General features: G+C 43.5%; 1 protein-coding gene across 7 annotated transcripts in view; it reads right to left on the bottom strand.

Annotated features, from left to right (window-relative positions):
• Positions 1-16,525, bottom strand: part of LOC100646232 (putative uncharacterized protein DDB_G0271606) — a 105,799-nt gene that overhangs the window by 3,479 nt on the left and 85,795 nt on the right. For all 7 annotated transcript variants that reach the window (XM_012312581.3, XM_020864828.2, XM_020864829.2 and 4 more), the window contains 3 exons: positions 2,674-2,921; positions 1,834-2,335; positions 227-1,745 (listed from right to left, as the gene is read on the bottom strand). In XM_012312581.3, the coding sequence (XP_012167971.1) occupies positions 227-1,745; positions 1,834-2,335; positions 2,674-2,921 (2,269 nt within the window). The remainder of the gene's footprint in view (positions 1-226; positions 1,746-1,833; positions 2,336-2,673; positions 2,922-16,525) is intronic.

Here is a 16,525-nt window from a genome sequence, read left to right as displayed (position 1 = left end):
TAATCGTTTTTATGAGCTGTTCCCAAAATCCCTGTTCTATCTACCAGTTTCCTTTGGGCAATAGTTGCTTGGCATGGATTCGAATAGAGATAGAAATTTCAATCTCAAAATTCCAATCTAAATTCCGAAATTCAAATTTTAATTTAAAAGCAGGTATGAAATCTGTGAAATTCGTTATAATCTAAATTAATACGCCTAATAAACGGTAGCGAAACAACGCACAAACCTTGCATTGATTCCCAAATTATTCTTGCAGTCGCTAATACCGTCGGTCGAGTTATCCACCTTTTCATGATGAGTCAGCCGTGGCGGAGGATTTGGTTTGCTCGGTTTAGGAGGTAGTGCTGGTTTCGTCTTGTCCTCTCCCATATTCTTCCTCTCGTTCTCGTTCTTCAACCTGTCGAATTCGAACGTTTTCTCCGTGGTCTTCGCGGGGATGTCAAATTTCCCGTTGTGCTCGTGCTTCGTCACGGAACCCTGCTCGAATTTATTCTGATTGTTTTCGAATTTGACCGGGTCCTGTTTGAACTGTTGCCCACCGACTTCGTATTTGTTCGAGGGTTCGTGCTTGAATCCTGCATTGTGTTCGTACTTCACCACCGACGGTCTAACCTCGTGCTGATCGTGCTTGCCGTACTGCTGAGTATTCTGATTAGGATCGTACTTTGTTCCATGTATTTGTTCGTGCTTGTTCTGCGCAGATTCGTATTTCCCTTGCTCGATTTTCGATACGTTATCGTACTTATTCGTCTGATTGGTAGTTTGTTCGTGCTTGTTTGATTGTTCGTATAATTTCGTTGGTTGATTGGTCTGGTCGTATTTTCCATGCTGATCGTACTTAGAATGTTGCTCGTACTTTATCTGATGAGAATCGTACTTAAATACCTGATTGGGCTCGTACCTTTGCTGTTCGTGCTTAGCCGGAAGAACATGTTCGAACTTTTCTTGGCCTTTTCCTTGCTCGAACTTCATCTTATCGGATAGTTCGTTGCTGGATGTAGGACTGGTCATCGGTTGAGTTTGATTGTACCTTTGAACCGAATTTCCAAAGCTGGTCCCGCTGGATGACGAGTGAATGGTCGATGGAGGGTTAGGAGAGTTCTGAGTCTGATAGACCGAGGACGAAGACACGTGAGTGTTTGCTTGAGTTGGGTGCTGAATCACAGGATAATTGTGCCTCGACGAGTAAGTCTGATCCTGATTTGGCGTTTGACTGCTAGGGATAGATTGATTTGATTGCTGTTGATTGGCATTTTGAGCGTTCAAGCCGACAAAATTTTGCGCGTTATTATGTCCACGGCCTATCAGACTCAACGTTTGAGGCATTACAGGATGAATTTTCGTGGAGGAAGTCTGATAAATCTGAGACTTGACGGAGAAACTCGGCGCCACGCTGGATACCGGTTTCTGATGCGTCTGAAGGTTTCTATGGTTCTGAGTTTGGGTAAGGGACACCGTGGTGCCAAGGTTCGACGCCGACGAACCAACGTTGTGTTGTTTCTGTTGTACGTTCCCATGCTGTTGCTGTTGCGTTTGCGACTGTTGTTGTTGCTGATGGATCCGAAGATTCTGCGATAGACTCTCCGGACTGAAGTTGTGGGATGAACTGATCAAATTGTTGTTCGTGCTGTTGGTATTGTTGTTATTATTGTTATTGTTGTTGCAGGTCTGTTGCATGTTCACAGGCTGGTTGCTTAGGTTCTGATTATGCTGCTGTTGATTCGTGCCTAGCAGTTGCGATTGACCTAAGAAAATATCAATCGAATCATCGATTAATCGAGCTTGTAGCTTACGATTAAATCGTTCTTCGAAAATTTTCTTCAAACTACTAACCTTGAATATGCGACTGCGACTGGCTGTGAGCGATTTGATGACCAAATTGTTGAAACGCCGCTCTCTGACCCAGCTGGGACGCGCTGGCCGAGTGCTGAATCTTGTTCTTGTTAACGTCGTCCTCGGCCGCCTTGAAGTTCACCGTGAACTTGGTGTTGTAAGGCAGTGTCTGGTACTTGGGGTCGTTCTTGTTCAGATTAAAATCGTTGTCATTCGGTATATGGGAGTATGGTTCGATGGCGGCTATGTTTCCAGCGGGTCTGGACTTTCCTCCGGCGTTGAAGTCCAGCTTCGACTCCGTGAACCCCGTGTTCGCATTCGTCCGGTTTCCAGAGCCTAGTTGCTGGCTTAGTCGTTGATTCAAGGCTCTTTTACGCTGAAGACGACCCTGAAGCTGGGCTATCCTCGCGTCTATCGACGCCATTTCCGCTTGTCGTTGTGCCAGGGCTAACCGTTGTTGGGACACCATCTGATTTTGCTGCTCGTTCATCTTATTACGATACTGTTGACGGGGAAAAGGGATTCGTTTCAATTTCCTAGCTCTTGTTAAAATCAGTAACACGAATCCTGCTTCGTTTAAGACGTTAAAGCGAAAAAGAAGAAAAACAGTTGTTCAATTTCTATCCGACCCTTTAAGATTTCAACCATTCCTATAAGAAACTATCGTATAAGAAAATTCTGTGGGATCGGTAAAAGCATTCCGGTCACACTCGCGGAACGGACGATATCGACCTACTCGCCCTCGGATAGTCGGTTACAATTTATTGCAAATGGAAGCCACGACCCAGAATGGTGCAGCTGCGAACAGTAGCGACGGCTAGAGAGTGTGAAAGGGCTCACCATAAGCTCTCTCCTAAGTTTTTCCAGCTCGGCGCTGGCCGGCGTCGACAAGTGTCCACCACCGCCGCCGCCAACGCCTCCGCCACCGACGCCTCCGGCACCTCCACCTCCGTTTCCGGTCCCGGCTGCGTTCTGTCGACCCCGCAGCTCCTCCAGCTGCCGCGTCAACTCCTCGACTTTCGCCACCGCCAGAGAGAGCTCTTTCTCCTTCTCGTTAAACAGCGCCCTTATGCAGTCCAGGTCCGAGGCTGTGAACATCAAACCAAGAGGAACGTTACAAGGGAAAGCAATATTTTGTTGCTGCTACATTTTGTTTAAGAAATTGTACAGAGAAATCAAGGTGGAAGATTTATATCGTAAAAGGAATGCTTTTCTTCTTTTTTTTTTTTTAATCGAGGAAACTCGTTCTTAAAGAGTATCGTTCTCGAGAATGGAATAGTATCGTTCCAAGTCGATATATAACTTCTCGAGTCTCTTCTTTAGAGTTGCACGGCTTCGAGTATGAACCGGAAACTGATTCGATATCCCTACAAAGATAAAGCAGGAGTCTGTAAGAGGAGGTGAAACGAGTCGGTCGTTTGACCCGACAAAGCAATAGTTTGCGAGGATGAAACTTTCGTTTAATTATTTCCTCGCTCCTTTGATCCGTTCCCTGATTCGTTCGCGACACCTTTCTTCTCAGCTTTAATCTCCGTCTAACGACGTTATCTTCTTCTCTCCGTTGTTCACCGCACTTTAAAGTAGAAGTTATCGAAAACAAGAAACGTATCCGAGCTGAAACAACAAATAATCTTCTCCTTTCTCTCAGGATGAGAAAGTCGTGTATCTTCCAAGCAGAGGAATTCGCATCTGTGGATGAAGAAACGAACGCTTTCCTCGCTGACCGCGAAAATGACGATCGTTCCAAGATCTTCCGTTTTTCCAATTCGATGACTATCGATTCGTTCTCGGAACGAGAACGGCGAAACAATTCAACGACTAATTGCCCGATCGTAGCACGTCGACTCGTAACGCGAATCCTTGCCGTGTCTCTCGTAAATCATTCCTTTAATTGACACTTTTTCCAACTTTCCAAAGTTATTCGCCAGTCGAGGTAGCTTTCTCGTCGCACGGGTCTTTGCCTGGCGCGAGTTCGTACATCGAATTACCGCCGATGGATGAGGGTTTTTCGAGCTGCAGGAGAACTCGAAGCCTCCGTTATCGAGTTTGAAAGGGAAACACGAAGGGTTGTACGGTTTTCCCCTGAAAAGTTCGCGGAAAATCTCGTAGGATTTGAATGGCCAAACGCATGACTTTCTTTTTGATTTTAGCAAGTTCTATACAAAAGAACGACGGGTATTAAAAAAGATATCTCGTGAAAACGAAGGCTCGTTCTGGAAAATTCTATTAGCATTTCGTAACATTACACGTGTACTGTAACTTACATCTACGATCCTTTCAAGCATGATTTCTATAAGCGCGCCTTTCTCTCGTAAGAATAAACGAAATTTAATCCAATTAGAATTCATTTTCAACAAGCTATTTATTCCACAATTTGATTCTCAGCAAATTAATCATGAAACGTTCATGCATCCTTTGATCTCTTTTATCAGTTGCCCCACTCGTTTAAACATTTACGAGCTCGTAATTCGCTATGACTTTTGTTTGCTCCCATCTCCCTCCGTTATTTTATATCATTATACAATTTTGCATTTCATAGTTGTATAATCTTCTCCTTTCTAAAGGGTTTTCACGTCGATGAATAAATAAATAAATGAACAAACAAACAAACAAACAAATAAACAACAGGAAATATACAATCTTAAAAAGAAATTATTCGATTCTCTTCGATTGTTAAATTCGTCAAAAGTATTCCGACTGTCCAGGAATTTCTTTCTCCAGCAAAACGACCAGATCGGAGCATCCCACCACCCTTTCGATTTTTCGAACGATCGTTCTTTCAAGTTGCAACGCGGCTGTCTCGTGTTTTCCAGCTCGATTCTCTGGTATACATCGCGTTGCAACCAGTCGTCCGCGTTCGACTGTCTCGTTTCGATACCACCGCAGAAGAATTGCCTCGAAAGCTCGTAAACCACGCGTATCCTGCACGACCGAATGATTGTCCCGCGGAAGGGACGATTCTTCGTCTCGTGTCCTCGATATATATCCAGCGAAGAAGAGCGTCTCGCGTGGAATACTGCGCGGCGATCATGATTCGACTGGTCTCCATTCTTTTATTTGTCTCTGGTGTTTCATTTCTTTGCAGCGTGCTGACGTTTATTGCGAATCTCTTCGTTGGATGTACCGAGGACGAGAATTTTAAGCTTTTCAGGTCCGCTGGCAGCCGTAGCTCCGCTTAATTAGAAAACCTCCGGAGGATTCATATACGAAGGGCGAACGTAAGTCGTGGGTAAGAAATAAAACGCTCAGGAAGGTCGTTTTTTCGTCGAGAACGCGGTTCCAAATATTTCAGGACCTCGGAGGTTCGAATAATTCTTCAAAATCCCTCGTACGATTTTTTGGCTACAGCGACCGATCGACGATCTTTGCAATCGGCATTGAATATCGGTCAGAAAGTAAATTCACGAATTAACATTTAAGATCACACGCGAGGAATACTTTTGCAAGCGATTAAAATTTCGCAATTTTATTCCCAACCGAAATCTTTGGCCAGAAGTCTTCATGAACCTCTCACCGTATGTATTAAAGCAACGTCGCGTTTAATTTCAAGGAGACCCGGATTCGCAAAAACCAGAGAACTGGTTCGTAGGCCTTTGACCGCCTTGCCGTCATTTCCCGCGGGTGGAAAGCGGCGAGCAAAAATAGCCCGGGAAACGATGAGGATGGAAAAATGGAGGCGAAGAATGTAGGAGAAGGGACCTTTTGTCGCGCTGCTCCACAGAGGAACGATCGGTCTCAGCCACGCCTTATTAGACTTTTCATTTCCATTCCCCCTTCCTCCTTCGTCTTATTCTTTCTTCTTATTCTTCTCTTCTTCTTTCTCTTGTCCTTCTTTTTCCTTTTCTTCTGCATTCAGCTTATTGCCTCTCGGCAACGCTCGTGAACCGCGAGACAGACATGCCGTGGCGAAAGCTCGTCCCTTTTCGAAATTACTGCGAGCTGAGTCGAATCGTACGCCGGGTTTTCGTGTACGCCTAATTTGAAAATTATGTCGCCAGAGTTAGCGGGCGAATCAAAATTTTCATTGTGGAAAATTCACTCTTCGAAGCGTAGTTACAGAGAGACGTAGCAATTTGTCGTTTTCGGTCGCGTTGCTGCCTCGAGAATTGTAAAATACGTGGTAACTAGATGCGCAGCAGCTTTATAAAAGCGGAGAATGCTTAGACTAGTAGCGAACTTTACTCTTAACAACACGAGCACTCTAATTCGACGCTGAACATTCTCAGACTTTGGTCTCCTGCGTATGCTTCTGAGTTTCAAACGTTCCGTATTCCGCGAGTCTGCTCGCCGATTCAGTTATAGTTAGTTTGATGAAAATCTCTCGAAATTCAGCGACAAACGGAAGGGATGAAAGAAACGATCGAGAGCTGCCTCGTTTTTATACGATAAACGAATGCGAACTGCGAAACGGTCTGATTAATTGGATCAGGTTGCGTAAAACGTGTTCAATTGATACTGTTGCACGATTAAAGATGCAACGGTCGTTAGCAGCGACGCGAAGAGATATTCGTTCGATAAACGATACAACAACAACAACAGCGTGCTGCGTTCGCATCGATGAATTCTCGTCGTTTAATTGTATGCACCAATTAAAAGGATGCCATTTAATTAAACGCAGGCCGCTGTATCGCGCGAGTTCCTATCCGACAACGTTTGCCGATTTTTTGCGAGAAATTTCCACATTCTCCGCGATCCTGACGTTAGAAACATTAAACCAGCTGGTTAATGATTATTTCTCTGGTCTGGTTAGTAGACAGAGTTTACGTACCAATCTCTCTCGAGTTTCGTTTGCATCTTTCATACCATTCTAAGAGGATGCTCGCTATGAACGTGAAAAAAGGCCACTTTCGTCGTTCGTTGAGAGGTAGGTTGACGATTTAAAATCCTCAGTTAAGAATCTATTGCCTCGATGGATCTCAGAAAATTTAGCAATTCTCTTGGTTCGCTTTTCTTCCTTAAAGATTCAAGAGTTTCGATCGTATTTAGTGGAAGAGAACGAAGGACACATTAAAAGCTGAGTTTCGTGCTCAAAAGTGTAAAAGGATATGAACTAAGAATATTAATTGTTCGGAAATTTCATTTAGCACGTTCCGAAGAGCAATTTTATCTTGATCTTGAAATTACGCGTTACATAACATCTTCGATCGTATTAATTTCTTTATACGATAATGAGAAATATTTATCCGCAACAGTATCTCTGTTCGTGATAACAGTTGATCGTCAAATTCTTCTGATAATTAACTGGAACCTCGTGCCGGCCGTACTAGGAGACTATTAATTGCTTCGAGTTTGATGATACGTTGTCACTGTGGCCGCACGTTGGCGGTGATTATCGATTTCGCGAGGTCGCGACGCACATAGGGTATCACGCCTCGAACACGTCCTGAGAACACCGGACCTTCCGGCAATTGGAAGTTCGATTGCACTATCGAAAATTGGCCACCGCTTCTCCGACGGCTATTATACTTCTTCGATTCTCCGGAGAGTTGCCGGGTTCATGCAAATTCGCGACGACTTCCCACGTCTATCAGCGGCGAACGAGGATTTCCGTTCGAGTTTTCACCGGAAACGACCGTTTCCAGCACTCTGCAGTTTCTCGGAAATTTCGAAACTTCTCTCCGTTAATTTACTACGAACACGACGATAAGTCGAACAATCATATCGTATGTTACACGTGGAGCGATATAAGCTTTTAAAAATCGACATGGATTTTTAGAAATTTCTCATTTTCATTATCTCGCAGATTCGTTTTAATTTGAATCGAGCGTACTCGAGAATCGATTCGTTGTTTTTTAAACGAGAGTACGGGTTAGAATCGTCGAGGATGCTTTATGGCTCGATTGCTTTTCACGCTGGATTTGATTGTCAGAGTTCGTTGCATCGAAGCAGAATATAGTCGAAATAAAACAATAAATCGGCCACGAAGATCCACCCTTGTTCTTATTGCTAGACTCACCCGTTTTCCCTCGCCAATGATTTCGCGTGGCGCAGGCTGCCACGAAATGGCCAGCATTCTGTTATTTATACGTGGGGTGTCTCGAAGTTGGACACAAGGGTTTATTGGCTTAATTTCGCTATTTTTCCTTTACGAAAATTCGACGAGCTTTACTAGATCAGAACGCAATAGTTAGGCGTACAGCTTGCTTCGACGAAGCTGTTGAATTATTTTAACGAGAAAAGTTGATGCTTATCTCTAATTGGTGTCCAAATTTTCCACCATTATGCCGAAGCTCCTCGAAGTACCTTTTGAATCGAAGGGGAAACAGAGGCAGAGAAAACCCTAGAAACTTCCGTGGAGTTACAGAGACAGAGCTCTCGTTTTATGAAACTTCCTCGAATCTTCCAAAACGCGTCCTCAATTTTCCCGATTCGCGATCCCACGCCAACTCTTGCGAAGAAATTGTCATCGGTGATAAACATCGGAATACCAAACGCTTTCGGCTATGATTACAGTTATAGAGACGTAAAGGTAAAGCGTATCTGCGAGCTGAAAAAGCGATACAAGAATAGAAAGAATACGCCGCATAGAGGCCCTTTGTGTGCGAATATTTCGAAAACCAAAGCCGAGTGGCGGTAATACGCATAGGGAAAACTCTGTTTAGAACGATGACTTCGACAACGTATTTCACGGTCGTCAAAAATCGGCAAGATGTACCCGAATCCGAATAATTATCCAAGCGTCTATTCCAAACTTGTTCGATCGCCGGTATCGTTGGTCGATTCGTTAAAATTACGAGCTGCGGTATTCGCGGATGAAGTTCGTCTAAAATTAACTCGCGAGACCGTGGGCCAATCGCTCGAAGCTTCTGCTACATAATCTCTCTAGTATAGAGAGAGGGTGAGAGCGAGGGGATGATGTATCGTCGCGTGGCGCTATTGTCCGATGACCTAGAATTCCATTATCGAATTCTGGCTATATGTGCCGGCTGGCGAACTCTCGCTCGTGTTCCCGGCTGTCGCGCGGCTTCGAGATTCGATACGCCTCTCGGCATCCGTGCCGCGGATACACCGTGTTTTCCGTGTCTACGCCGACCGAATGGATTTCTGATACGCGAGCACCGCGTGCCTCCGATACGCCAAGCGCCGTGTCCTGATTCAAATTTATCGAAGTACCCTGGCAATTTTCCTGTCGTCCATCTTTCGAGTATCTTGCGCGATTGCTGCCTCCACTCTTTGCCTTTAATTCTCCGGTGACTTTGAAGTAACTCCCTAGTAACGAAATTTGGAGATTCTTACCGAGGCCAAATGTCTGCACTGACAGAGGATTATTCGCAAACAAATGTCGCAGCCAAACAAGCATCTGTTTTTCTGCGGATTTTCCACGAGAGACGGACGCTGATTGGCTGTGACACGTGTTTGCGGGCGCTTGTCTGTCGATCGAGACTTAGCTTAAGGGGGTATGCTATTTTAATTTAACATCTCTTTTCTTTTTTTTGCTTGCAAATATTTGGTAAAGGACGAAGATTTTTATAGAAAACTTGAAGCAATGTCTTGAGTCTGTGTTTATGTTTTTTGTATTACATGGAATTACAAAATGGCAGGGTGGTTGGATCATTATCTGACTCCACAGCCAGCGTAAAAAGTACAAATTTTGTACGCGAACGTAAAAACAAAAATAGATTACCTTCGATGTAGCACACGATTTTTCCATAATTTCGAAAAGTGGGAGCTCGTGAGAGGCAAAATATTATTCTCCGGTAAAAAAAACAACAACTTTAAACGTTTGTAGAAACTCAGCGGATTAAGGCACTAAAAAAAGGTCATCAAACGCTACATTATAATCTATTTTTGTTTACGTTCGCACAAAAATGTTTTACTTTTTACATTCCAGCCACGTCTGTCACTGGCTGCAAGCAAACAAGGTTCCGCTGAATATGAAGTAAGAGAGTGTTATGCCACTCCGCCATTTTGTAACTTTATTTAATTAAAGAAATAAAAACACAGAGTTAGAAAGTCTTAATCTTTTATCAAATACTCGCAAGCGAAAAAAAGTGTTAGATTAACTCTATTTTTTTTAGACCTTCAGCTCTGCATATCTCCTTTAAGGAACACGGAAAAATTAATTTCCTTTGTCCTTGAACCTACTTCGTAGTTTAGGTATTAATTACGACCAAAGCATACTAAGGATCGATATATGAATAGGCGAAAAGTTCATTTCGATAGACGCGTAATCGGTGACCCGTTAAGGATCGAGCGATAGTTTTTAAGAAAAAGACGTAATTAGATAAGACTTAGGCGAACTTGTATCGTTGGAACTTCTTTATGTGAAAAGTTTAACCAGGAAGAAGTGCCAGTTTATAACATATCAGACTCCCTAGAGGGATGTTTTGCGAGCTCACGAGAGAAATCGATTCAAAATTGAGCTCGGAAAGATAAGCGATCCCGTTTTTGCGTTTCGACGGAGTCAAAGGCGCCCCGAGATGCTCTTCCCCTTTTTACGTTGATAGTAAAGCCGGAATAAAAGCGACGCCTTCGAAAAATCGGACTGAGAAATCGGTTCTCTTATTCTTCGCAGGACTTGGCGGGACGTTGCGAAACTTCGACCAAGGGAGCTTCGACTAGCGTTCCATCTTGAATACCAAATCTCCAGGTGGAAGCCTGGCGCCTCTAAAGCGTCCTTCGGCTCGCTGGAAAAGTTTCCGCTGCGTTCTCTCCGTCGACAGGCAGGCCAGTGAGATTTCAAAGTGCTCAAAAGCTGCAAAGACGATGGTTACCGATGCTCGTCGCGGGAAATCGTTGTTTTACTTTCTTTCGTCGACGAAACTTTTCGACTGTCGGCTCGTAGAGAGGGCGAGCATGATTTCTTGCCATCGCGAACGAGCATCGCATCCGATCTCGTCGATGATCCAAGCAATTTGTACGTACGTTGGTCGATGGTTTGCGATTTTCTTCGAGACAACGCGTTTCTTAGAGTTCTTTTTTCGCCGCACAGCTGCTTCATTTTCCATGAGAACGATATTTCTCGAGTGAAAGAGAAATCGAAATGCAAAGAATTTGTACATAGGTCGATGATCTTTATTTCTCTTCGTGACGATACATTTTTAGAAAGGTTTACATAATTTGCTATCGCGGAGATACTTCCAGCCTCTCTATTTCCCATGGAAACGAGATTTCTCGACCGTCAGAGCCTACGGAGCATTGCACGAGAGCCAAAATGGAACGCGAAGGATAAAGGATCGCTGGAAACACGAAGAGACGTTTAAGGGGGTAACGATCTAGCGTTCTTAAAAACTCTGACACTCGAAAAAAACTCCGTCGTTTTTTCAAGTTGTAACTTATTTTATGAACTCCGGACAGTGTTCCAAGAATGAAACGCGAAACAAGGTTAGGACTCACCGCCTACACGTATATAAGTAATCACATTTGGAATAGCTAGCGTGTTGCACGAGTGGAGTTTATACGAAACTTTCGAGAGTATAGCAAACATAAACTCACGCTCAAAGTTTAAAAGCAGCGCACGGGGAACACTCAAAGAGAAACACCGCCATCGGCATTTTTTATCAGAAGCAATTTAAACCATTTGGATGATCGGGAAATTGCCTTCGGGCCAAATTCACGGCAATGTGTTAAGAATTTCGTGGAACAAGAAGAGCCCAAAAATTAGCCCCGTTTCTAGAGAAAATAGAGATGAGAACTCACGATCCAAGTACTTCAGGCACAGTCTTCCGGAGCACTCGTTCTAAAACGATTCACGCATCTCGTGCAAAGGAGACGAACAACCCTATGCAGAAGATAGATGAGGAGGAAAGGGAATGGGCGATCACGTTCGTCGCTCCTCTTATTTGTTCTCCGCTGGAAAGCGAACAATGTTCGCTCGATCATATTTGTGCTCCGTCGAAACGAGATTTCGCGATCGGAAGAGGGTCACGGTTGCGTTAACCCAGTTCGTGAAATGTAGACGGAGGAGACTCGAAAATGTGGTTGCCAGCGAGGGTAGCTACTCAATACGTGCTACTGCACGTTAACACATTTCGGAAATCATTGATATTATAATTTTCGTTTTGTCTTGTTATTTCTTCGTGGCTTACTGTCACAGCCAGTTGATTTCTTGTGTAAATAAAACCTCAATGACCACAGCTGGTTAGCTCTTCCGCTCGTTAGATACGTTTCGAAAATCGCTTCGAGATTAAACAAAAGTCTATCGCTATCCGTTGTATCGGTATAGCCGTCCATTTCTTTTTTTATCCTTTCACACACTGTCTCTTCTTTCAAGATGTTCTGTTCCCTGTTGCTGCAGTCAGTGTCGCCCGTTCTGTGTGGATCCTGCGAACGTTTGATGGTACTTCTGTTCACTGTGTTGCTTTAATTCGAATCTTAATTAATACGCGAGTACATCGACCCTTGAAAGTGAATTCCGTGGATTCTTTGTGGAGATAATCATTTTCTACGTGATCGCGTCGTAGCGGAAAGATCTTTTGAAGAATAGATTCAGATCGAAAGGGGAAGTGCTATTCCTGATTTGACTATCGTTCATACAACACCAGACATGTTCTCGGCTGAAAAACATCGTCGGGCCGATTTAATAATTTGCCACTGTTCACGATTACATGTTACATGGATACATGTAAGTGTAAAATCCACGAGCCGTTTCTGGTTATCAACGTCCAGCCTTTTGACAGCGTCTCGCAAGCTCCTCTCCACCAGGCTAAAATCCTCCCAAGATAAGCGAAAAGCACGATGACCCATTGATTATAAATCCAAGTGAGAAGACACGATAAGACGGTCGATGATTGTAAAATGAATGCGTGTAATCGTTAATTGGCGAGGAATGCGCATTAGCCGATCGATCGACAGATTTTCTTCCCACTTTCATCCCGCTCGGTGAAACTAAAAATACAGAATTCGCTCGTTAGACGCGCAATTAAAAGCAGTACTGCTCGCGTTGTTAATTAAACGAACGTTAGAGCGTAAACTCTTCTTTTTTTTTCCTTCCATCGTTACTTTTTTTCTCTTTTTTTCTTTCTGCCGCGAATCGGAGAACAAACGGTACGCTTCCACGAGTCGCTTCACTTTTGAAACCACGAAACCGTTTTAAAACAGCTGCCCGATTCTCTGATATTTCCGTTGCGGTACGCTTTGAATTCCAGCCCGTCATATTTGCGATAGACACTAGGCGAAAGTTTGCCGGTCAATTTAAAAACTTCTCCAATTGTATCGTACTTATCCGCGCACGTGAGTTTACAGTGGGTTGTACCAAAAGTTCTTTTCGTTTCATTGCTGGTGTACAATATTTCATGCCCTGTATAATATCGCTGAATTATATACGATCCATTTTCATATATCAGCCTCTTCCATCCCTGCGGAAATCTCTCGACGTCAAGAATGTTTGCGCACTAAGAATTGCAACTAAGACTTTGATTTAACGAATGAGACGAAAATCCTGAACAATAACTGTCGAGGTTGTTATATGTATCAAGGGAGAAAAACGCGTGGATAAAGTGTAAGGTACAAAATATATATATTTAATTTAATAGAGAAGTGTAATAATAAGTAGGAATACAATTTGAGCTAGCAGTGTTACCTTATAACTGAAAACCCCGAAGCCAACGTCGCCTGTCTATTGTTTATGGTCTGCCTTCATGCTAGTCTTTTGTCTATATGCTGTCGATGGCTTCAGCGCTTGAGAAAACTAAAAAGACCAGATGTAGAGTTTTCGTAGAAGTGGTGACCACTTCAACAATAACGATACAATATTTTTAGAGAAACCACAGTAGTTTTGGAGAAATGATATAGACGAGAGTGGATCGTATGTACAATAACTTAAAGATATTGTATAGGACATGAAATATTGTACACCTAGTGCCTAGCGATAAAATTAAAAGAATTTTTGCGACGATCTAACAGGTTTGTGTAGGAGAAATTTGATAGGAAACTTCGATTTATATTGCGATTTACGTTCCTTTAACTGTAATTCCTGCTTCGTCGTACATAGGTATGAACGATGATATTCTCGGCACTCGCGCGAGAATTTCTATCCGTGTTGGCTTTCAATTGGATCAAGGCTTGTGAATCCTCCTTTCTGCAGCTTCCGTTCTCGATTAATAATTTAAGGTAGCTCGAGTCGATACTTGAGAGTTTTTCCCTTTCGTCGAGCGCGCATCAGTCTATTCTCGCGGAACGAGTTGCCGAGGAATACGAAGAATACGAGGAACCTAAATGCAAAGTATCGAGCTCGCGAGTGCAAGAAACGACAAGGGGAATGACGAAAGACTTTGTCGCTGTGCATCGTCGGAAAAAAAGTTCTGCTATTTTCAGCAACCGTTTCCATTCCTGATCTCGTGATTCCTCGATAGGCAACTTTACCTTCGAATCGATCGACCAAAGTTGCACGATTGGATTCCGTCTGTTCGGCATCAGAGATAATGGCGGAACTCGAGAGGGAAAAAGCGTCGAATCCGTGAAAGGATCGGTGGGCGATATTTATTACATCAAAGGAAATCAAGGGATTTTTCGCATTGAAAATTTCATTGGAGTTTCGCCGCGAAACGATGAAATTATATCGAGACATTCCGAGGACGAAATTTAAGCAGGATCTCTATCTATCACGAGGTTTAGAGTCTTAGACAATCCTGAAATTCTCTGCCAAGAAACACAGCAGTCTTTAAAACTGTGTCGAAGTGTATCAGAGTTCACCGTTTTAGAAACATGGAAATCGGCTTAAGTTTATTCAACCTAAGTTTACTCGTGGCCATTCGAGGAAAATTAATTTACGCTTCTTAAACTAATCAAGGAGGGACCTTCGTATTTCTGGTATTTTAGACTTCTTTCTACTTTCGCAATTTTTCCCCGTATCTCTGCCTTACTTTTCGAATAACGCGCTTTCTAATTGTATCTTACTCTCTTTTTTAAACATCGACCATAGATAAGAGAAAAATTATATTACGTTTCCCCACTTTTATCGTCCGGCAGGGATTAAAACACATTATGTACACAAATGAGGAAAAGTCGGACGAAGTTATTCCACGCCCTCTGTGACCGTCTCCCTCGACTTCCTCCGTTTCGTCGAGCAAAAATCTCGGGAAATATCCGCGTTGAAGAAGAAACGCCTCGAGATATGGTAAAATTAGACCATGGACGATGTACGAAATTACCGTTCGTTATCAAGAGGATCCACCTACGTCGCAGCCCATCTTTAATTATCTCTGTTAACCTTTCACCCACGAGATTCTAAATTATCGACTCGACTTTTCCGCTGATCTGTTCGAAATAATCTATTTCGGATGTATATCGTGGAAGGAAGGTTCGCGATGTGGAAAAGATCGCTGTACATGCTCCGTCGACGGGAAACGAGATCGTTTGAAATTCATAGAAGGCTGGCGTGACTTTTACGTTTAGAACGTGGCGAACCTGTCATTCCTGGGAAACCTACGCTTTGATAAATTTCCACTCGTTGAAACGGCCAGAAAGATTCGCTTTATTCGCTTCAGATTTCGCGGTCAAATTTCAGTTTTACGATCTCGACATTCCAAACTGTAATTTCCTATTTCCAAGCGTATTTCGAAGAAAGACCAAGCGTAACTCGTAATCACGGCTAGGTGTTTTACCTTCTAAACTGCTGTTCCGCGAACGCATTAATACCTTGTACCTCGGACGCATTAATCCACGTTACACCGTGTATTATAATCTCTTTGAATAACAACTGCGTTCGCGTTTCACGCGTTACGACGAACGACTTGGAATAATCTTCTTTGCTTTCGAGATTAAGCCATTAGCATCAGCCACGCCATTATCGACATTGAGAATGTTAACCGTGGCGAGTCTCGAGAAACGGATCATGGGACAATCTCCGTTTTTCAGAAGCCTCTAGGGCTTCCATTATCCGATTGAATATCGATTTAACCGTTCTGCATCCTCGATCCAGCCAGTTAGTCTGTCTCCTATTACTCCGGTCGACGAGTTACCTTGTTAACAATCTTCCAGATAGCTACGTTTCCTCTTCGAGGAAGATGAGTAGGAGATAAGCGCGTCTTTTCAAGTTGAGACAGGCGGGGGGTGGCGACGTTCTCCGATAGAGACGGTCGAAATTAGAATTCATGGTCTGTCAAAAAGTTGGACCATTACGCGGCGAAGTGGAAACTATTAGACGGAAAATACGAGTCTGCCCGATTACGCCGCCACGTCTGTCAGCTAGCGGACCGGATTTCACTACGACGGAAACTCCGTGGGAGATTTATTCCCGGTGAAATTCCCGCGGCGCTAACTCCAAACTTTTCGCTGTTTCGCGAGAAGAGGATAGATGGTACCGGTTTTCGATGCCACACGGTTATCTTAGCTGATTATCTAAACAGTGTCTCCTGCTGTTCGGTCCAACGACCATTCTTCAATTTCCAAATCGAATTCTCGCGCGGAGATATACAGAGTGCTCCAGATAACGTGATCAATCGACTAGGTGGTGATTCCACGTGCGGAAATAAGTGGAGAACGTGGAATAAAATTTTCTTGTGCCGTGCTTCGTTTCAGAGAGAATCAACTTTGAAAATCTATCGAGTATACTTGAATTTGGCTAATTATCGGCTAGGTATGAGTAAATAATAGTCCGTAGGAGGTTATCCTACATGCGAAAATTAATCTGTTTTCGCGCGATGTTTTACTTCCGAGAAAAAGGAAAGCGCGTGTATTAAGTCAATTCTTAACCCTTTGAGTGCTAAATACTCGCGGCCTATGCGGTCCGTACGGACGGCGCGCGTCAAGC

This window comes from Bombus terrestris, chromosome 10 (assembly GCF_910591885.1).
Source record: "Bombus terrestris chromosome 10, iyBomTerr1.2, whole genome shotgun sequence".
Lineage (NCBI taxonomy): Eukaryota > Metazoa > Arthropoda > Insecta > Hymenoptera > Apidae > Bombus > Bombus terrestris.
Note: the sequence above shows the minus strand (reverse complement) of the source record. Positions and strands in the feature narration are given on the sequence as shown.